The 22551-nt window shown below is 60.5% G+C and overlaps 1 protein-coding gene across 2 annotated transcripts in view; it reads left to right on the top strand.

Moving 5' to 3' along the window:
* Positions 1–22551, top strand: part of RIMBP2 (RIMS binding protein 2) — a 140030-nt gene that overhangs the window by 75940 nt on the left and 41539 nt on the right. For both annotated transcript variants that reach the window (XM_039879221.1, XM_039879222.1), the window contains exons 2-4: positions 553–641; positions 4426–4549; positions 16556–16660. In XM_039879221.1, coding sequence (XP_039735155.1) covers positions 16559–16660 — 102 coding nt within the window. In that variant the 5' untranslated portion in view covers positions 553–641; positions 4426–4549; positions 16556–16558. The remainder of the gene's footprint in view (positions 1–552; positions 642–4425; positions 4550–16555; positions 16661–22551) is intronic.

Genomic DNA, 22551 nt, shown 5'->3' on the forward strand with positions numbered 1-22551 from the left:
GGGGACTTGACCTCAGCCTGGGGTCGCTCAGGTCCTAGCCTCTTGTGGGGCGCGTTGGGTCCCACACACCCTGACACATGGGCCCGACTCCCTCTGTTTCTGGGCTCGGAACCCAGCAGGTCCTGGGAGCCCCACTTGACCCCATTTCCCGCTCGCCCCTCTCTAGGGCCACACCCCATACACGCAGGAGCCTTGTGGATTCCCTCATGTCCAAGCGGGACAGACCTTTAAAGAGGCCCCCGTTGTTGTAGCTGCTTCTTTGGAGCAGAATTTGTGGGGAACAGGGCGGCTCAAAGCTCACCTGCAGTTAACGGCAGCTCTGCTGCGTCTGTGGGGAGTGGACACGTGTGACGGGAGGGCGCGGAGACGCCGGATGTGGTTTATCGGCTGGGCTCTTCAGCACCTGCTTGTTACCTGGCTTTTATTACACCCTTAGAACACTGTCAGCACGGGACTCCCATCCCACGGGGAGGAGAGAAGGAAGCTCGGCCTGGGCTTCGCAGAGCCGGACTCCTGGGCGTCACCTCACAGCACGCTTTCCTTCTGTCCTAGGACCATGAGCAGACGCGCACCGCCCAGGGAGCTCGCCGCCTGAGACGGCAGCATGCAGGCCTCCCCCGAGGGCCCCGCAGCTCGGCAAGGTAAGCCACCACCATCCGTGGCCACCAGGAGGCGAGGGTGGCAGGGAGGGGCCGTGGGGCCCAGCAGTTCTGCCTCAGGGTATGTGTGTATCCAAAAGAATGTATTGAAGAGATGCACAGCCAAGTTCCCAGCAGCATCATTCACAACAGTCAAAATGTAGACACCACCCAAGCGTCCGTCAGTGGACGCCTGGATGAACGTGGTGTGGTCCATCCGTGCCACGGAATGTTGTTCAGCCCCCAAAATCAGATTCCGACAGAGGCTACAGGGTGGATGAACCTGAGGACATCACGGAAAGTGAAATAAACCAGCAACGGAAGGATAAATTCTGCGGGATTCGCCTGGGGTCAGCAGCTTACAACTGTTGGGTCCGCGGAGATGCTGGGAGGCTGGGCCCACAGCACTGTCCTGCCCTTTGTGGCTTCCAGTCACCGTGGGAAATAGAAAGACTGTCCTTGGGGCTGAGCTCCCTGTGTCCCAGGATAACCAGGGGACGTCCGTAGAAGGGGCGGGGCGGCCTGGTGCTGCCGATGACAGCATTTGATTAACCACAGTGCCAGCTTCCTGGGTGCCTGTGCCTGGGACCTGCAGAAACACAGGGGACCTGCCTGGTTCCCGGGAGGTGGCTGGGACCTCCCGGCTTCCCCGTCTGGTCCCAGCTTGGCGCTGCAGTCTGCCTTCCAGGACCCCTAAGAAAGCACGGGCAACGACCAGACCAGCACTGCTAGTCATGGATGCGAGCAGAGCCGCCGTCAGCCCGCAGGCGGCTGCCCCTTAGGCGCCAGGTCTGGTGCTGGGCCACTGGGATGCGGGTTGGACCGGGGCAGGCACCCTGGGGAGGGACAAAGTCGCCGGGATCTGAGACACGGCACGAAGGACGTGCTCAGCGCCTTTCCAGCCTACACACCCAACTTCTTATGGATTTCAAAAGAACAGGAATTCAGATTTCCTCCTCACCGGGTCCCCAGGGCGCCCTTTACACCCCTAACGGGGCGGCTGTCTCTGTAGCAGCTCAGAGGTTTGAGGACACGCTATTGTTGAGTAGCTGTTGCAGATGTGTTAAGTTGCTTTTCCACCTGATGGCACCCACCGTTGCCGCCACCAAACCCCGTGTTTTAACATAGAAATGAGTTGAGTGGCTGGTGCCCAGCTTGTGGGCGCACTGCTGTGTCTGTGCCGTGAGAAGCTGTCGGGCAGTGCAGAGCCTGGCGGCACCTGGGTTCTGGATCCAGGTACTGTGTAGGTCCTTAAATTCATCACCTACGAACCTGTGACCTTGGAGTTCTTACCTGCGGACCAGAAACCCAAGGCTGGCCGGAGTTCTGGGTCCAGTCATGAATGACGAGTAAGAACAGTGGTCATGCAGCGCACTAGCTGTTCGTTCCTCCTCTTTGTCTTATTAATGAGACTATCGTGGGTGTCTATCAGGGTGACACACGTGGGCATTTGCACAGAAGCTTTGCTGGAAGGCAAGGACCCTCGCCCAGGGGGCACACCCAAATATCTTATCTAGTTTTCCTTAGTCAGAAACCAGCATCTTGTAAGAGTGAGCTATTCTTAATTTTCTATTCAATTATGACAAAGCAGGAGCTGCCCAGCCCTCACTGGAACATACATGACCTTTCTCTCTTTTTGTCTTGGGGGTGGGGGGCAGTTTTTATGTCTTAGTGACAATCTCTTCACGTCCTTTTGCTATTCTGAGATCTTTTTCTCCTTCAGTAGGAGAATAATCTGGTTTGGTTCCCAGGAGAGTGTTCTAGTGCAAGTGCCTCTGTGACGGGGACACGGGCTTGCTCTCTGGGAGCATTCTTATTCATGAAAGTGACCCGCATCGAACTCCAATACAGGCAGCGGGGGGTCCCGGGGGCTCGCAAACCAATGGGCCTCTCTACCCAGGCTCCTGGCGCAGTCAGTGCTGGAGAGGCCAGCTGGGCAGCGGAGCACATGGCCCGTTTGAGCCGGTATCGAGAGTGTCTTATTTGGAGGCATCAGTCCTGTCTGCAGACAGATTGGCTGCTGCCCAGTCAGAGAGGACACCCTCCTCTGGGTTTATCAGCTGTGTGAGCAGCGCCCTGAACTCAGTGGTGTAACCACCAGGGCCGCTATATTCTTGTGCGACAAGACGTCTAGTGCCCAGGGCAGAGGCAGCTGCTGTAGCCAGAGCCACAGAGACCGGGAGTGGAGTGGAGGTGGGTGGCGACTTGCCGGTAATGGGGAAAGAACGTGCAGAGGCCCTGGGGTGGGAATGAGCTTGGCCTGTTTAAGGGACAGAAAGAGCCAGGGTGGCCCAAGCGTGGTGAATGGTGGCAGCGGAGTAACGGTTGTATCAGAGAGTTTCGGGAGCCAGAGGCACAGAACCTTGCAGACCAGGCCAGGAGTTTGGGTTCTGTCATGGTTCCCATGGACGCCACAGCGGTGTCAGATGGGCTGGCAGGGCCCGATTCACGGCTCAGGAAGCTCGTGCCGGCTCTTCTGTGGCCTGGGTGTGGATGGGGCTTTCAAACATTGCTCCCAAGCCTCATTTTCTTGACTGGGTGGGCTGTGAGAGCTGGTGACTTTCAGTGAGCCTGTGCCCTGGAGCTGAGGTTCAGATGCAGGTGCGATTTCACTCGAACAGGTCATGACATTTTCACCCCGAGCATCTGAATTTGTTTCCAAGTTCTATCACGCTGTAGCAAAATGGCATTAAAATATTCCTGCAGATCAGACCTCTCTATGACCCCTTAATCATGGCTTCTTCACAGCCCTCTTCCACTTGGGAATGCGGAGTGGGTGCCTTCCTTTCTTCTGGCGCGGTAGACACTGTCAGGTTCAACCAGCACTCTGTACATACTGTGTTTGAAACAAAAAAACTCCTGGCTTTGTGACAGTCTGTTACTGAAGTTTAACTCACGTTGTAACGTGTGGGAAGGAGGGGACGCGGTGAGAAGCCTGTGGCCGGGCTGACAGGCTGCACGTGAGAAGTGATGGCGGCGTGTCACAGCGGCAGGCCCTTCTCTGTCCCGCAGGAGCCGCAGGAGAGGCTGCAAGTAAGGGGGCCTCCCGGACAAGCTCCAAATGTGCCCCTGGGGCTCGCGGTCTGAGGGTGGGCCTGGCGCCCAAAGTTATTGGAGCCCCCATCATTCTAATCCACGTGGGGCCCTGTCCCCATTTTATTCACTCTTAAGATAGGGTGAAATTCTTCGAGAAAAGACGTCAAAGGAGTGTGAGAAAACAGAGGGAACCTGCTGGCCCAGCTAATGGAAAAGAAAACGTTAGCGCGGCCGCGGGGCTCACACGACATCATCAGGCCCCGCCCCTCCCCGCATCCCTTGGCGCTCTGCCCCTGTCTCCAGCTGCCTTTGGAGGGGTCATTCCTCATGGCGGCAGATGGCGCTGCAGCTCCAGCCTTTGTCCTCAGCTTTCCAAGTCCAGCGGGAAGAGGGGGAGTGCCTTCCCGGGCCCACGGGCGTCCAGCGCCTCGTTCTCTGCGGGTGCGATGCGCTCACCTGCCCATTAAGCCGCCTCTGCGCAGGGCTGGAGCGCGCTGGTGGCGGCCCGGGCCACACCCGATCCGGGCCCCAGCAGGCCGCGGGGCTGTGGGCGGGGCAGAGGGAGGTCGCGTGCTGATTGGCCAGCCCCGTCACGTGACGCTCAGCCAGCTGGGGCGGGCCCGCCAGCGCATCCCTGACTGAGGACGAGGGCGGGACAGTCTCCATAAGGACATTGGCGAGGACGTACGTGCTGGGCGCCGGCTCGCCCGCGCGTTGTCAGCGGCCACCCTCTCCTCCTTGCTTCTTGCAGGTGACAGCGGAGTGTGCCCGGCTTAGCCGCACGCGCACCGTGCCGAAGCGGCGGACGCGCCCCGGCCGTGGGGGACAAGCGCCAGCTCCGAGCCAAGCTGGAGAACCTAGAACAGGTCCTGAAGGTAGGGCGCTCACCGGCTCTGCCTCCGGCCGGCGCGAGGGAACGGGGCGCGGGCCCGGAGCGGAAGGGGCCGGAACTCTCCCGCGGCCTCGCGATTCGGGGCTCCTGGGCTGTGTTGTGTTTGCCTCACTCTTACTGTATAGAAGGCGATGAGAAACGAAAGCGAATGTTCCCGAAGCGACGGGGAAGCAGCTTCTGTTTCCGCGTCGTGGGGTGCTGGCCGCAGCCGAGCCCGCGGTGGCGACGCTCCCCAGTGGACGCCCGGCTAGCTCACACTGGGGACCAGACGTGGGCGCCGGCGTTTCAGACGCTGTGCACTGTAAGCGCTTCTGAGATGTGTAGTGACCTTCGTTACTGAACCGGAAAGTGGCTCTCAGGGTGCCGGCGACGAGGTGCTCCTCGTGCATTTCTGGCGAGCGGGACCGTCCTCAGCATTGAACGGGTGGGCCGCTTTGCTATGATGGCACTGAGTCAGACTCAATGAATTCTTTGGCTTTATTTTTGTTTTCTGAGTGTTAAAATTACATTGGATTCTCATTGTGAAGGAGCGAGACCGGAATCGCCTCCAGTCCCGCCACGTGATACCTGCCTTGCGTGACTCATTGTGCCTCGCAGGCGCGGAACGTGCCCCGTGCCACCCCCACCGACCCCTGCGGCAGGAGTGACTTTACTCCCACTTGTACCATCTGGGGAAACTGCTCAAGCTCTGAGGGGAAGCAGATTAGTGGGTGAGGGGGCGATGGGGGTGACTGCCAACAGGTATGGGGTTTCTTTTGGGGGCGATGAAGATGTTCTGGAATTAGCGTGACGGTTGCACACCCTTGTGAATGTACCCAAACCACTGAACTGTACGCTTTGAGAGCGTGAGTTTTACAGCATGTGAATTCTCTCTGTTTAAAACTAGAGGTGCCCCCTGCTCTCACTGCTGGCCCTGAGTGGGAACCAAGCTCGCGGGTGGTCTCCCCTCCAAGCCTGTGTCCCCCTGCAGTGGTTCAGGCCCGTCTTTCCTCCGGCCTGGGGTGGGTCAAGGGTCCCGTGCTCTGATGGGCGCTGAGAGGCCCACCGCACCCCCTCTGACCTTGGGGTTGAGCCTCAGCACCAGGGCTTTGCACATGCGTGTTTAATAAGCACGGCCTCACTGGTACCAACTGAAAAGCACAGTGATTTTCACGCTCTCCTCTTGGTATTTTTGTCATAATAACAAAAGGGCCGTTTAAAATTAGCCTTTTATTTTTCCTGAGCAGGGAAGCGCATCCGCGCTGATGGAGAGGGAGGGGGTGCGTTGGGCTGGGAAGATGCAGCTGGCTTGGTCAGAAAACTTCATTCTCTCTGTAAACTTGAGTCGAAGCATGACCTTGCATTTCCAGAAGTGGCCTGGCCTGCACCCAAGCACCCTGTGTGATGCTTAGTCTCTTGTGGTCGGTGATTTGAACTGAATTGGGACCTAAACCGGTTTCAATCAACCCGAGTTGCTGAGAACCAGAGAGAACCCCACCAGGCTCAAGGGCCACCCAGGAGGACGTCAGGCGGCACAGAGTTCCTTTCTCAACTCACGCGAAGCCAAACCTGGACCGATGGGCCAGGCCCTGACCCGAACCTGCATCTGGGAGAAGCAAGGAGGCTGACCTGGCTTGGGGCAGGGCCCGTTACTGGCACACAGAACCACACCGGCTCGCACTGGTTTTTAGTGGATTGCAAATAGAACATATTTTTTCCTTCAAAATAGAAAAGCTTCTAGCAAAACAGACGAGACTGAAACTGGGGCTGTTTTCTAGGGCAGTCCAGCTAGAGCCATACTGAAACTGACTAGAACCCTCCCCGGGAGCCAAGCCAGTAATCTTCAACCTGATTTGAATCCCTCCTGACATTTACACTTTTAAAACTAAGAATCGATGAATTTATTATCTGCGCGTGTGTTTGTCTCAGACTTCTTTCCAAGGGCAGAGTCAAATTGCCACACCTGCCACGTATAATAGCATGGTGGAGTGACATGGGTAGAAGCAGAAAATTCAGATAAAGGGAGAGCAGGACTCAGATACGCCAGCTTGGAGCTTAGACTCAGTCACCCTAAGAGTCTCGTTCAGCCTGAGCTTCCCGGCAGCCCGGCTGCAGAGCAAAATGGAGCGATGACACAGAGGAGTCCGCCGTTCCCCCAGGGAAACAGCAGGGAGCCCTGAACGATGCTCTCACTCGGGAGCTCCCGCAGGGGCCGCAGAGGTGAGCTCCAGGAACGTCCTCGTGGGCACCGAGGGGCGGGTTCTCCACGCCCCCTTCTCGGGGAAGGGAGGGACCGGCGCACGGATCCTGCCGTGTCAGCGAGGAGAGGAACGGGGAAGCATCGCGCGAGCCGGCGTGTCCCACATGCGAAGAGCCAAGAAAGTTCCTTCCGGTGGGAGCTGCACAGAGGAAGGAGCGTCCCCAGGCCGCTCCGACGGATGCAAGACCACCGGAGTGGAAGGGGGCGAGGCGGGGCGAAGGGGCCCCATGTGCGCCCGCCGGCCCTGGTGCGCCTGGCTGCCCCGTGGCATCCCTCCCGGGGGAGTGGGTGTACTGTGTGTCTCGACAGGGGTCCGCACAGTCCAGACTCAGTGGGGTCTCTGGCCTGCGAGCCGCGTATTGTGTGACCATTCATTCATTCATTCGTTCATTCCTTCACTCACAAATGCCGATGGAGCGCTGGCTGAGCTGGGCCCTGTCCTGGGCACCAGGACACAGCAGCTGGCAAAAGAGCTGGACATTCTCCAAGGAGAGAAGGACAAAACATGATGTCGGACGGTGACAGTGCTTTGAAGAAAAATGAGTGGGTGACGCAGGAGGAGGTGACTCAGTGACGCGTCCAGAGTCACGGGCAGGGCCTCACTCAGACGGATCGAACAGGGAGCCCTTCCGAGTGAAGACGGAGGGGCCTTGTCACTTCAGGGGACGAGCACGCCGGCCGGGCGGGAAGTGTGGGAGCCCCGAGGCGGGGATGCTTGCCAGTGGGGGGCAGGAGGGAGGCCGAAAGTGAAACGCAGACTGGGGCTAGGTCGGGCAGGGTCTTAGAGGCCAAAGGAGAATTTTAAGAATTTTGGGAATTGTTCTAAGAGTCATCAGACACTGTACCAGTTCCCGACTGTCACGGCGCCGCTGCATAACCAGCCGCCCAGAGCCGCTGGCTTAAGACAGTAACGCTTCTCCTTGCTCACGGCCCGTGGGTTGGGTCAGTGGCGCTCACCTTCTTGGCTGGACTTGTCCGAACACTTCTTCTAGCCTGGGGCTCATGCCGTTGGCTGCCTGTTGGCCCACGACTGATGGTTTTGGCCAAGGTGCTTGGCTTTGCTCCTGGCTGTTCCGCCCTCCGGCAGGCTGCCTGAGCTAATGATGGCACAGCAGGCCGTGAGAGAGCAGACGCACGTGAGACCTCATGAGGGCTGGGCCAGAATGGCACAGTCACCTCCATCACATTTCATCGGCCAAAGCCAGTCTCAGGCTGGCACGCTGGCACGGCGTGAAGGAACGGGCTCTGCCTCCCGCGGCAGGGGCTGTCACGTCGCCTCACCGAGCCTGTGGACACGGGAAGCCACTGAGGACTAGGGCGCATTGTGCAGTGTCCTGCAGGTGCTACCGGACGGCAGAGAGCTGATGAATTGCATCTGCTTTTCGTTTGCGGTCACTTCAGTGGCCACACTGAGAAAAATGTGCTGAGCAAGACTGGACGCAAGGAGATGGATCAGGAGAGGTTTTTGTGGGTTAGAGTGTGATGCTCAGGTGACGATCATGGCGTCCTGTCATTTGCACATCCGGTGGTCACAGCTGACTAAAGTGTGTTATCTCATACCCAACACGGCCTTCAGAGCCCGTAGTGATGGGGCAGAGGGGACATGAGCGCAGTAAACTGAGAATGCCGTTCTGTGTTGACGTGCTGTGGCCACGGCTCTGGCGGAGCCAGGCGCTCGTGTCCGTGGACCGACAGCTGGTCCGTGGCCATGTTCATGTGTCGGCTTTCTCGTTTCCACACGTCGCCGACACACTGCTCATCTTCAGGCCGAGCCAAAGGCCATGTGTGGCTTTTCTCTAACGGTCTGTTACGTGCACCGCGCGTCCGCCAGCATGCGGGTCTTTCCAGAGGCCTTCTTTGCTGTGCTGGGGGCCTGGGGGGCTGCCACGTAACTCTGCACTGGAACACCCAGAAACGCAAGACCGTCTGTGCTGACTCTGAGAGGAACTGGCTTCCCGGATGCCTCAGACACTGGCTTCCCGAGACCGTCCAGGGCCTACTGTGATCGCACGGATGACGAGCCCGACTGAGCCCCCACCTGAGGACACGCTCATTCCTTCACCACGTGCCAAACGCTCTCTGGGCGCTGGAGAAGGGTGACTGGAATCCAGGTCCCCGATCTGGAGGAGTTAGTAAACCAGTAAACATGTCAGGAGGTGGCCGGTGCACGAGCACACGGTGTGACGAGATGAAAGTGGGTGGGGAAGGCCTGTTGATAGGTGACATTTGGACAGGGACCTGGGTGGAAGAGTGGAAGGAGCCGTGAGAAAGCTGGGGACAACGTTCTGCTGAGGGAGCAGCAGGTTCAAAGGCCCAAGACAGAGGGGTGGGGAGGCCGGAGCTGCAGAGCGGAAAGAGGCCGTGGCCGTGGCCGTGGCTGGGGACACAGAGGAGCCAGGGAGCCTGAGGCGCTGAGGCCGGGCCCATCACCACGCCACACTGGCCTCCTGCCCACCCCGCACCAGGAGATAGTGCCGCACGACAGGATCCACGTCCTTTTTCCTGTCCTTTGGTCCCCAGTGTGCAGGCTGGCCTAGAGAAGCCGCGCAGATGCTTGCGAGTGACAGACACAAGATATCAGTCTGCCCAGTGAGACTCGTCCCCCCAACACTCCGTGCTTACAGTGGCCGAGAGCGCGGGGCCCTCAGCTTTGCAAAGGCCTCCCGTGTGCCCTGCGTAACACGCACTGCCCCCTAGAGCCCATTCTGCACACAGCAGCCACAGCCACCTTGACGAAATGGAAATCGAATGATGCCCTATACTGCCCACACCTGCCCACTGCCTGGCATTGCAGACCAAGTCTGGTGTCCTTACGACAGGACCCTGCTCTGGCCCCCACCGGTCCCCACCCCGGACTCCCACGCCCCCTCGCGCCCTGGCCCAGCTGCGCGGGCCCCTCTGTCCTGTGGGCACGTGGTGCGTGCGTTTCCGCCCCCGGCCCTCGCACCCGCGGGGTCTCCCACCAGGAACGCTGCTCCGTTCGGCTCCTGGTTGCTTAGGTCTTGGTGTCACGTCCCTTCCTTGGCGATGCCGTACATGGCCATCTCATCAAAAGGGGCCGCCTCCTGCCAGATGCCATCACACCACCCTCTTCCCATGTCTTCGAAGAAAACGTATCCTGCTTATTTTATTTGCTCGTGCATTATTTCCCCACCCAAACATGACATGCTGGAGAGAGACTTTGCCCACTTTAGTGCCTAGGACAAAATCTGGCATTCAGCAGGCACTGAGTAATAGGACTGAGTAATTAAATGAGTAAACGAGGGAGTGTACGCACGGTTGAGTGAATGCACGCGGATCGAGTGAGAGACCAGTGTCGCTGCTGGTGCGTCTGTCCTCACGACGGATGACCGAGCAGTGGAGAGCCCGAGGCTGAGGATGCCTCATAGGAGGATTGCTCCTGGGGCCTGCACGGGCTCCTGCAGACATGCAGCCGTGAGCCAAGCGCACTCTCTTCCTGGCGAGGACAGACCACGGGGGAGTGCGTGGACATCGGCATCTGCGGGGCGCAGGTTGGGGACCATGGGACGAGGGTGTCCCTGCAGCAACTCCCTGCTCCTCCAAGCCCGGCAGCCCCTGCTCAGGCCTCAGCACGAGGGTCGAGCCTGGTGGTGAAACGGAGCAGACCACCCACTCTCCTGCAGCTTCTTAGACTCCAGGGTGCTGCAGTGAAGCCTGCGGTGCTTCCCACGTCTATCCGGCTGCCGCGTGTGCGGGGCGGTCAGATCTGAGCCTCTTGCCAGCCGCTGTGACACGGCGACGCGGCTGGCCGGCTTACCCTGTGGGACCGAGGTGCCACCTGCCCCTCCTGTGTCTTCCTGCTCAGGACCCGGGCGACGGCTCTGTTTGGAGGGCGGCACAGAGAACATGTCTGTCTCTCTTTGGGGATGGAACAGGGGTTCTGGCAGGGAAAATGGCACAGTCCCCATGTGTAACTTGAGAGCTTGGCGGAGACGTGGGCTGGGCCAGGGCGGCGGGAGTGGTCAGGTGGAGACCCACGCTGCAGGCAGCCGTCTGCCCCACCTGAGGGCGCGTCGTGGTAGAGATGCTGCCGGACAGCTGTGGGGGGCAAACAGTCCCCAGGTCATGTCCACCCACTCCCGCGATGGTGACCTCGCTTGGAAAGAAGTTCCTGGACAGACCTGGCAGTATGTCGTTCGCTGCCCTCTCTGCTGACCGCCGGGAAGGCCAAACCGCTGCGACTTCGACGTCCCCAGTGAGACCCACAGGGAGGCGTTTCCATCTTGATTTTCCTTTAATTTAAAAACCTCGCGGCTTCATCGGGACCCTCGACACTCCAGAGATCCTGGGGCGCTGTGTCTGACTGCAGGTGGCCGCGCAGGTGGCAGGTGAATAGCCGGATCTTTGTCAACCACCCTCCAGGTCCTGGAGGTGAACGCCCAGCACGCGGTGCAGTCCAGAAGGCTGGCCCGGGGGTGCAAAAACGTTCGAGTAACTGAATACAACCTGGTCTAGTTTATGAGTCAAAGAAAAACTGTTCGGAGTGAAATTTTGCTCTCACGATCAACAGGTTAGTCCATTTCGATGTAGGTAACCCGAGGCTTGTTCCGTGGTAACGAACAGCAATAACCTGGGTTAACGAGTGACTCTCTTGCACGGACGAATCTTCCTTTACCTCCGGCCCCTGTCCCCTGCCCCTCCCCGCCATACCTGTGACCGCACCCCGCGGTCAGTCACCTCACACTTCATAGCTCCTTTCCTTTGTTCTGCGATGTGAACCCCATAACACCACAGGGTCCCCTGGAATGGGGACAGGGCTTCGGGCTCAGTCCCCAGCAAGCCCACGATGGGCCGGATCCCGAGAGCGGACAGCGCCATCTGGACTAGACACTCAGACTCGAGCCAGGGGCAGGGGGCTCACTGCTTCGGGGCTCGGCCTCCGTTCCTGTTGGTGGGGGCCCTGGCCGGCACTGGGGGCCACACACGTGTCCTGCCTCCAGCGTGAGGATGGGATCAGGACCCCTCTGAGACTCCGCCCTCTGCCCCCACTGTGCTTGGACTGTCCCCTCCGTGCGCCGGGCAGCCCGTCCCTTGTTCCTCCTGGTGCCCCAGCCTGCCCGTCAAAAGTCTGGGCCACTGAGCGTGCCAGGGGTTCGCTCCACTCATCGCCAGGAAAAGGTTGCACAGGGTGTGGTGCTGCCGCCCCGTCAGACAGGGAAGTAGGAATGGCAGCCCAGGGCCAGCGAGGGGCGAGCAGAGGCACTCGCCTTTCCGGAGTTTGCAGCGTCTCCGTGTGCTTAGCACATGCGGACCCCTCCCCAGCCTGACTTCCGGGGCCCCCGGGAGCCCAGAGCCCAGGGCGAGCCCCAGGTACCGCCGTAGCGGAAACACTGCTGTGCTCAGCGGGGCCGCACCGCGTCACACACAGCACGTAGGGAAGGGGACAGGTCTGTGGGGAGGACCCAAACGTGTGGTCAGGCGAGGGTTTCGGCATGTGACTGTGGGGGACACAGCCGAACCCCCAGCCGGGGCGTTGCCTCGTTCGCTCCAGACCTGCTCTTTTCCCTCTGTGCAGCCGCAGTGGACACATGCCAAGCTGGCTCCTGCCACCATGAGCTTGGCCCCTGCAGGCTTCGCTCGACCAGCTCCTCGTCATCACGTAGGTCTCAGCTGCGTGTCACCACCCTGAGCGGCTTGAGTCGAGTCTACTTCTCTCCCTTTTGTCCTGTTTATTTTTAAGTTAACCTCTGAAATTACTCTGATTCACTTGCTAGATGGCCTGTTTATTTCCTGCTCCGCCCCCCACCAGTAGAACGTAAGCTTCACGAGAATAGCTTACTTGGACCTGCTCATTATTCCATTCCAAGCGCTCTGGCATCTGACGACGTTCGTGTCCAGTAATTATCTCTGGTGAGGGACAGCACGTGTGCAGGAGGCTGTCTCCATTTCGGCACAAGCCCACTGTCCTCGAGATGAGAGACCCAGTCGGATTCTCTCTCCTCGTTCCTCCACCCAGAGGCGGGCAGCTCCTCCTCCCTGTCCCCGCCATCGTCCCTGCCATCGGTCCAGGCCCCCCGGCGCCCCAGCCTTCCTGCGCCTGGCCCGCACCCCGTCCCGGTCACGCACCGTTCCCCGCACACAGAATGCTTCGCCTTCCCCGCTCCGAACCACCGGCTCACCCTCCGCACGCCGCTCCTGTGTCCCCTCCCCAGGGCTCGCCCGCCGCCGAGTCGAGGTTCTCAGCTTCGAGTCTTCGGGGCGCTGGTCACAGGCTCTCCCCTTTATCTCCTTCTCTGACGAGTGCTTATCTTCCTGCTAGGACGTCGGCGCCCGGCAGGCCAAGCCCACTTCCGGTTTTGTCTGCCGTGTCTCTGACACCTGTCACGGTGCCTGGCATAGTTAGTGCTCGGTAAGAACTAGGTGGATGAGAGAAACAAAAATGGTAAATAACTAGGTAAATATAATAGGCCATCGCTCTCCTCTCAGGCTCTTTAAAACACGTATAGTGCTTCAAAGAAAAATTAAAATACTGTCCGATGGTTCTCGATGCGTGTAGATGTGATAACAACGAGACAGCTGCTCCCAATGAGAGGGAGGGCGAGTGCTGAGGCGCCAGCCGTGGTCCTGCAGTCCGATCTGGATGGCAAACCGCAGGTCCGGATAGAGTAGTTACATTTAAATACGTATATTGAGATCCCTGGAGCAACCAGTAAAAGTTACCTAAAAATATACAGTTAGACACTCAACAGATACATGGAAACAGACCCTAAAACACATTCAGATCGTCCAGCAGAAGGGAAATGGAATGAGAAGGCCAGGAACCAGGAGAAAACAAGCCACGAAACGGCAGACCTCAATCAGAACTCACCGATGATTGCACTGAGCGTCGTTCCGTGCAGGCCACTGGGAACCGGACAGTCCGCCTGGTCCCCGTGACGCTTTGGGAGCATGGGTCCTTTCCCTCCGTTCGGTGAATGAGGAAACCGAGGCCAGGGAGCTCACGCAGCCCGGGGCACACAGCCGGCTCGACTCCCAGGCCGGCAGCCGGGGACACTGGGCATCCTGAAAACTGCTTCAGAACAGTGATCTTCATGGCTGCCCAGGACGCACGTCACTGTCCCTGTGTTTTCAGGAGCCACCAGGGGCGAGTCGAAAGGGTCGAGAACGAGCCAGCAAGCGGGCGCGCCCCACGCTTTCGCAGAGGGGCCCCTGCTCCTCCCTCCTCGTTCCGTCCCAGTTTGAGAAACAGACACTTTGGCTAAAACGTATTTCAGCGTCCGTGATCCACAGGGCGCTTCTGTGCCGATCGTCATCAGGGATGAACTGACTCCCAGATGGGCGGGGCCACATGGCAGAGAACAGAGAGTTTTAAACGCCACCTCTCTCGTTTGAAGCCACGAGCACGGTAAGCACTGTGTGTCCTTCACCCCGTGTCACGCGGAAGGGAGTCGTGTGCACGGGCGTGCCGCGTTCTTCCCACTGTGCGTGCTGCATCCCAAGGCTGTACATTAAAGGCGTCCCCGGTTAGCTCCTGTGGAAGGCGGTGACCTTTTCCTTAACTTCTTTGCCCGGGCAGGGCGGGATCCAAGCAGAAGACACAGCCCCTTTGATCTGGTGTTGAGATGACGCAGTTCGCTCCACATCTGTTCACTCCGTGGTGCACCCGGGCTTCCTGGGGAAGCGGCACTGTGACATTTGTGGGCTACTTAAGCGCTCAAGTTAATGTCGCCATCCCGCTATAAATAGTACTGCTTTAAAAATAAACCGTGCCCCAGGCAGAGCGTCCTGGGCAGGCGCTTCTGCTGTGACGTGGCCCTTAGCACCTTTCAGATATGTGATGTCCCCATGGAGCATGGCGTGCCCCTTGGAACTGCGGGTTTGCGAAAGTGGGAGCCGCGTGTTAGGAATCTGGGGGGGAGTTTGTCCTGGGGCAAAAGGCAGGGATTGCCGCTGTCCGTGAGAACCCATGGGGCCCTCGGTCCAGCGCCCCCGAGAGACTGGGTCCCGGGGGGAGGCTCAGAGAGCAGGGAGTCGCTTGGTCGTCTGGGTGGGAGGGTGGGCGTCAGACTGGGAAAGCCGCGTGCGGGGCCGGCAGTGGGCGGTGCAGGCTGAGCGCCCGCGGAGACAGCCCTGAGCAGCCGTGCGGAGGAAGCCAGCTGCCTCAGGGGACGGGCCCTGAAGGCACAGCCGCCGCCAGCCTTGCCCTCCGCCACGGCGTCCATCGTCATTAGCCTCGACCGCTGCGCCTCGAGGGCGCCCGTTTCCCACATCTGCGCTTTCCTGGCGGCGACCGCACGCTGACTTGGTTCGTCAGCCTGAGAAACGCAAGCGCCGTGTCCGTTTGTCCCCCTTGTCTGTTCTGTAAGCGGTGGTGTCCCTTTCGTCTCTAAGCAAGAAGCTCGCAAAAGTGTCTGTGGCCCATGTCCTCCGGTGACCCCGCCGCCGGCCACTGCGCCTGGAGCGACTCTGAGCTCACCCGACGTCCCTAGGACACGCCGCCTCCTTCCTCGCTGACGGCCTTCCCGGAGCGCACCCCCCCCCCAGCCGGCAGCGAAGTGGCCGTGGATAAGTGGCCTCAGGCGGAAGAGGGTCAGTGGTTAGGCGTGCCCTGGCTCTGCGTGTGGCACGTGGGGTGGCTTCCAGCTGTCCGGCATGGCGCCGCATGGCTGCGAGCACGTCTCTCGGCTTCCCTGAGTCGTGAGCCGTGGCACGGCGCCGGCTCCGAGGCGGTGCGGGGCGGGGAGTGCCTGCCGGCACGGGGGCTGGGGTGGCACGTCGTCTTTGTTGCCACCATCTTGCCAGTGCCGTCGTCTTGGTCACTCGCTGTCATGCTGGAAGAGCCCCTGGTCACTGCAGACGTCCTGCGCACCTGGCGCTTTAACACTAGAGCCGCATTGTGAGACTGTCCCAGACACCGTGTCACACGACCCCACGTCACACGATGCTGCACAGGTCAGAGGGGAGGGGTTTTCTTAATATTCAGAGTTAAAGGTACCACAGGGTGTAGCAGGTGCCAGGTACTGTCCTAACTCATGTAATATTCACCCCTCTGTGAAACAGGTGTTGATAACTAACATTAGTTATTTAATTAATTGATAATTAAACACGGGGTTGAGCTCCACCCCGCCGCGGAGGCCGGACGGCGGCTGTGGGGACGGCACAGCGAGGGCGCACGCACCCCGTCTCTGCTCAGAAACGGGTCTGGCTGATGGCCGTGGGGCCGCTGCCGGGGGGCAGGAGCGAGCAGAGGGGGCGAAGCCTGTGACTCAGGCTCTATTTGAATTCACATGGCCGCTTACCAGCTGTGTGAGGAGCAAGAAAACCTGCGTGCCTCAGTTTCCCCCTCTGCAGAATGGGGCTAGTTGCAGTGCCTGCTTCCTGCAATTATCATGAGACTACTGTGACTTAAATAGCAGTCCGAGGCTATTACCCTGAGCCGTCTGGCTTCTCCTACGTGGCCCCACGTCCGTGCTTGGGCAGTCCCCACAGCACAGGGAGGGATTGGTAAGCCTTGGCTGTTATTTGTGTAGGACCAGGGACAAAATGGAGAGAAGAGAGACTTTTACAAAACAAAAACACGGAATTCACCCCAGCCCGGGTACCTCTAGCTCTGCTCAAATTCGTTGCATTTAAAATATAAAAAGTAAGAACGAGGCGGAAGCCTTGTCAGGGCCAGGGTCCCCCCGGTTCGCTCTGCGGCCCTCGGAAATCGCCCAGCGGCAGGGAGGGGGTGGGCGGTGGGTCAGGGTGGGGAGCGGCCCCTGCCTGACCTCGCCTTGCCCCCCACAGCACATGCGCGAGGCCGCCGAGCGGCGGCAGCAGCTGGAACTGGAGCATGAGCAAGCCCTGGCTGCTCTCACGGCCAAGCAGCAGGAAATCGACCTTCTGCAGAAGGTAAGGGGCGCGGGGGTCTCCCTGGGGCGGAGGGGTGCGGGCGGAGGGCTGGGGGACCGCAGATGCGGGCCTTTGCCACACTCCAGAGCGTCTCCCTCCCTTCCTAGCCGGAAAGGCCTGGGTCCTCTGAGCCCCCCTGAGCCGTCTGGCTTCTCCTACAAGGCCCCACGTCCGTGTCCTGTGCCACAGGAGCGAACGGAAAGCGCTAACATCCGTTGCTGGCGAGACTGCAGGGAGAAGGGCGCTCGCGGGGCGCTGCTTCAGCCCGGGGCGTCGCTTGAAACAAAGCCCACGCAGTGTGACCCTGCGACCCTCCCCTGGGAGCGCGCCTGCAGCAAGGACAGGACCCAGCTCCCAGGGCTTTGGGGTTTCGCAGTGCTGTGCGGGGCAGGGGTGGGAGCTGGATGAAGTTTATTGCCCGTCCGAGGGCGTGGCCGTGCCAGTCACGGTGTGTCCACGTATGGACCAGTGTGACGCAGTCAACAGGAGCGATTTTAGCTCGTTCTCTTGGGAAGTTACACGGCGTGTTACTGAGGGAGCAAAGCAAGTTTCAGGGCAGTGTTTACAGAGTGATCTCAGAGAGAGAGAGAGAGAGAGAGCGAGCGAGCGCACGTGAGCACGGAGGAAGGCAGAAGCGAAGCCAGAGGAAGGGGGAGGACACAGGCCTGAGCGTCGCCTGTGCCCGTAGCACCCGGGAGGGTCGGGGGCCGAGACGGAGCTCCGGCCCCACCGTTAGAAAGACGACCGCTGTTTTGGAGCCATGGGGGCTGGGGTCCCCGTGCACGGTTCTTAGTCTTTTCCTTCCTGAAGCCCAGTGTCCCCACCGCCCCTGCCCCACCCCCCACGGGCAACCAGAGCTCATCTCGTTGGTGGGCAGAAGGAGGGAAGCAAGTGACTGGCGCCGGCTGGACAGGCAGCAGACAGCTCGCCCATCTGAGTGGCCGCAGCCTCCCCAGGTCTTCAGTCCACGCCCCCGTTCCCCCAGCCCGCAGCCCAGCGGGGTCTGCCCGTGGCGTCCTCCAGAATCACCTCCAGAGCTGATTCATGGGGCTGCTGCGTCAGGAGGGTAACCTCAGATGCCGGTGCTCTGATCATCGAGACCTCGCATTAAGGGTAGATTTCATTAAGCCCCCACTGATGGGGACTGTCACAGCCCTCATCGCCTGTTATGACGAGGCGGCTGCCACGCCGAGAAGCATATTCCGCTAGATGCTGTCCAGCAAGGGCGCTGCTGGCAGACGGGCAGCAGCACCTCCTGCCTGCTCCCGCTGCGCGCTGCGGACCTGCTGCCCGGACACGGCAGCGTGGCACCTGCGCCCGCTCACCGCGACCCCGGAAGCTCGTCCCAAGCTGTGTGTCTCAGGCGGACGATAAGCCAGCGGAGATACAAATAACAGCCTGGTCAGTTTTTCTCAGCAGACCCTAGAGTCGTGTTTACTGAGCATTCGATGCCCAGGGGGACGCTGCAACCCTCTCCGTGCCCCGGAGCCCGTGCCCGTCTGCGCACCGTCCGGCTCCAGGGGCTCCTTGTTCTGCACGGTCACTGTTGTCTCTGTGTTGGACATGGACGCTTCATCGGCAGGGAGAGAGGAGGAAGAAAAACTTAAGGAAGTACGCGGGTGCCAATTCTGAGAACTTTAGAAGTTAGAAGAGGAAGGTGAGCCTGAGCCGGGGAGGTCAGTGAATTCTCCCGCCAGGGACAGCGACGGCACCACGCCCGGCCACCGCATCGCACGCAGCAGACGCCGGCCGTCTGCTCAGCCCAGTTCTGGAGCCTGGGAACTCGAGGGCTGGGAGACTGGGCTGCCGCCCCCCCCAGAGTGAGAGCCAGTGGGCAAGTCGCGGGCAGTTAGATGAGCTCAGACGGCGAACACGCCACGGGGGAGGAAGCAGGATGGCCACACCGAAGGGGCAGCACGTTCAGACGGGCCCAGGTCCTGGCCGAGCGGTCCTGGGCGAGTGCGCGCCGGTGGAGGGAGCCGCTGCGTGCGGGGGGTAGGGGACCGGGTGGGGCGGGCAGCGCCGCGGGTGGGCTGCATCAGCAGGCGCAGAGGGCTGTACCCCGGCGCTGGGGAGGCCGCAGGAAGGAGCCTGATTGCATTCTGGGGGAGAGGCGACCGTGACAGGGGTGGGTGAGCAGGGGTCCAGATCTGAGTCACGTTCTTCAGAATCCCTGCCAGTGCTCTTCGGGGACTGATTTGCAGGGGGACAGGGAGGCCGGTGGCACGGACACTAGGAAGCCTGGTGTCTTGACTGGGCTGGTGACAGTGCGGGTGACAGTGTAGGTGGCAGGAGGTGAAGCCTGCCACCGAGAGTCGGGAGGATGGTTGGCAGTGCCCCTGGGGGGTTGTGGGCGGGGCCCTGGGCAGCACCGGGGTGGGGGTTGGGGGAGGACCAAGGACGGCACCGTCCTGAGCAGCCGTGTGCGGGTCTGGGCAGGAGGGAGGCCGCGCCGCAGCTGGCTTAGTCTGCACCTGCCTTCGGAGGCATCCAGACGCACACCTGTGAGGTGCTCTGTCTGCTCGTGCACTTGAACGGAAAATGGCCAGGGCTGCAGTCAAGGTGTCCCAGCAGGGGTCAGCCGCGTCCAACTCCTTGTTTCCACTGGAGGGAGCCCGAAGGGTTTTCAGATGTCGCAGATCGGGAGAGCCCAGCCCCGCGGCCCGACCTCATCTGCTCAGCGGAGCCTAAGGGCGGCCTCCAAGGTACTAGTGCAGAGAGGCACCGTCATGCGTTGCGGTCGTTAGCGTCCCGTGTATTCATTTCACGAGAACGTACAGTGGAGGGCGTTTCCCTTACCGTACACAGCGCAGGGCTAGGGGCCCCTGTTCACGGGCTGTGGGGGGCCTGGCACTCCTTGACCTGGGGAGTCTTGGGAAGAACCTCACAGGCTCAGGAAGTGCTAGGGAAGCAAATGGCATCTTTACACCCACATAAAGCGGGTGTGTACGGGGAGCAGGGACGTGCTGTGATGCGAATTCTCTTGCTTGACCCTCATCATGTTCCTCAGAAGTCACCCGTTTCCTCACTGAAGAAGCTGAAGACTTGGGGTGACGGGCCATGCCAGATGTCACGCGGCTAGTAAGCAATACAGACGGCGTTTGCACGTGAGCACTCAGCCACCTACCTCCACTGTGAGGCTAGGAGTCGACCAGTCCAGGTCCCCCTGCCATGACAAGGGTCACCAGAACTATCAGAGGTCCAGAGCTGATTCTGACGAGACAGAGTGAGAGATATTTCAAAAGGGCCAGCTATTCTCTCTGACTCTGACTCCTGCTCTTTCTTGAACCCACTCCAGTGGGACCCCCACTTCACCTCAGCCACAGAGTGGCTCTTGGTAAGTCGCCCATACGTGGACAGCACGCCCAGTGGCTAGTTCCCTGTCCTCATCCTTGCTGACGCAGAGGCACAGTTCGAGGCGGTCACCCCAGTGGGGATGGCTTCCAGGACGCCACCGCCTTCCGGTTTCCTCGTCCCGCACAGTCGCATCTGCACATCACTGGTGCGCCCCCAGCCATCCGCCCGGCCTCCTCGGCACCGGCTCCCTCGGCCATCTCCTCGGGCCCTGTGGCTTGAACCCGCCTGTGTGCCAACTCCCACGTCTGCATTGCCAAGTCAGGCCCCGCCTCTGGACCTCATGTCTTACGTCCAGCCTCCCTCCTGACATCCAGCGGGGACGGCCGCGAACATCACGGCCCACGCTCACCGGTCCTCAGCGGCCCGCTCTTTCCCCGACCTCCTGGGCTCCGCCAATGACAGCCTGTCCCCGTTCGGGCAGCTTGGTCTCTGCCCTGGGGTGATCGCCTCTTCCTCTGTCTGCTCGGTTCTCTGTGCACCCCTCAGCCCCTGTTCCCAGGCTCCCCGCCAGAGCTGTACAGTTCCCTGAGGACGGTCACACCCCTGGGGGATGCTTACCTTCCGTGTCCCCTGAGACTCCTGCCCAGGCCGTGGTGTCCCCGTCCCGGCCTGCGCTCAGCGGCAGTGAGCGACTGGAGGTGCTGAAGAGCCCTGAGTGGGGGGGTGGCGGGGTGGAGGTCCGCGTCTGCGCCGTGGCCGAGGGCTCTGGTGACAGGTGTGCGCGGTCCTTGGCGAGGCCCCGTGTGGGGCAGAAAAGGCCCGTCCGTTCGCCCTCACTGCCACCGCGGGGCCGGGCCCATCACAGGTGCAGTGCCTGAGGCTGCCTCACGGCTTCCGGGCACCCCTGTCCCCTGACGGGCCACAGCCATAGTCAGGGCTGGGAGCCAGACGGCTTCTCCCTACTTAATGTTGGTCTGCAGACTGGCGGGTTTGCTGTGGGTTCAAGTTCCTCCCTCCAGCGGAAGGGCCGAGGCTGTTCCTGAAATGCTCCTGAGGAAGGGGCAGGGACGGAGCTGGCTTCCTGTTCACTGGGAGCCCGGCTGCCTTCAGGCGACCCCCTGGGCGTCGCGGTTCGGTTGCAGTAGGTGGCAGGGGACCATGGAGTGTGTCCGGTCAGTGCGGCAGCTGGCCTGGTCTGGTTTGTTCCCACGACCCCCTCCTGGACAGCGGTCTGTGCCGTCGGCTTCCTCCGCTCCACGGAGCTCGAGGACCCTGTCGTGAGGATGCTTCGGCCGCGCCTGGCTCTGGGAGTCTCACTCACTTTCCTGTGGAGCTAGTCGACAGCACCATGAGCGGCCTCGCCCGCCCCGTCCCAGCCCACGTGTGGCCCTAGCCCCACTGTCACCTCTGCTCTGGGCTGTGTGCGCCCCGCCGCTCCAGCCTACGGCCGTAGCTGTGGCAACAGGATGTCTGCCGTCGCCCCGTGTGATCCGCCCCTGGGACCCTGTGGCTGCGTGGTCCGCCCCCGGACGTCCACTCCCCCGGGTGGCCCACCCTTCTCACAGCAGGACGCAGCCTCCCTGAGAGTCACGGTTCCTTGCAGGCGTCCCTGTGCTCCGGGAGACCGCGTCTTGATGGAGGTCGCCGCTTCCCCATGAAGTGGCACTGGCTCCCGAATCGGGCCTTGCTCGAGCTGTTGCTTAGATTTTGAAAGCATTCGGCGCTGCCATTGTCACTGTTAATTTTAACACTGCATTCCGATTGCCCGGTGGCCCAGCTCTCAAGTAGCCTGCGAACCCAACCGCTGATTTTCACGCGAAGCCGGAATCAGCCGCCGCTGCCAGACTGGCCGAGTCTAACAGCCGCCGTGGCGTTTTCTGTTTTCATCCTGCCGCTTTAAAACCATCTTCGACCCCAGTGGCTCCGCGGTGGTGGTATTTGTGTCATCCCGGTCTGTTCCCGGGTGGTTCATCGTTCTCTCCTGTTTTGTGATGTATCGTCGCTCTTGTGTTTGCTTTGAAAGGAACAGTCTTAAGCGTTTGAAGATTGAGCTGAATTCCAGAATGGTGTAGTTAATTGGCTGTGTTCTGTTCCCTTCCTCAGCTCTTAAAAGCCTCGCTGGAAGCACGTGAGGGTGGATATGTGTGAATGAGGGCTGCGAAAGCTCGGGCCGCTTGTCACTCTCCGTGCTGGGGAAGCCGAGCTTCCCCTCAGTTTGCGAGTGAGAAGCAGACGCTGCTAGGATGACACTCGTTGGCTCTGCGTGATGTTGAATCACTGGCATTCTCTGGGCACCTAGAGGGAATCCTGCGGATCCGAGAATTCTTGTGTTCACGTTAACCGTGCTGGGTGACATCGGTGACTAGCGCGCACGTTTCCGGCGCACCCGTGTCACACCATCTGCGCGCTGCACTGTGCGCTCACCGCCCAGGGTCTAGTCTCCTTCCGTCACCACGTACCTGGTCCCTGTGTCCTCTTCGTCCTCCCCCACCCCCTTTAGTGGAACTTGTAAACTTTCTCATTTGTTGGAGCAGGTGGTTTTGCTTCGAGCCATTTGGGGGTCGGGGGCTGCTACAGGCTGAACTGCTGGGAGC

This window comes from Pteropus medius, unplaced genomic scaffold, assembly GCF_902729225.1.
Source record: "Pteropus medius unplaced genomic scaffold, Ma_sr-lr_union100, whole genome shotgun sequence".
Classification (NCBI taxonomy): domain Eukaryota; kingdom Metazoa; phylum Chordata; class Mammalia; order Chiroptera; family Pteropodidae; genus Pteropus; species Pteropus medius.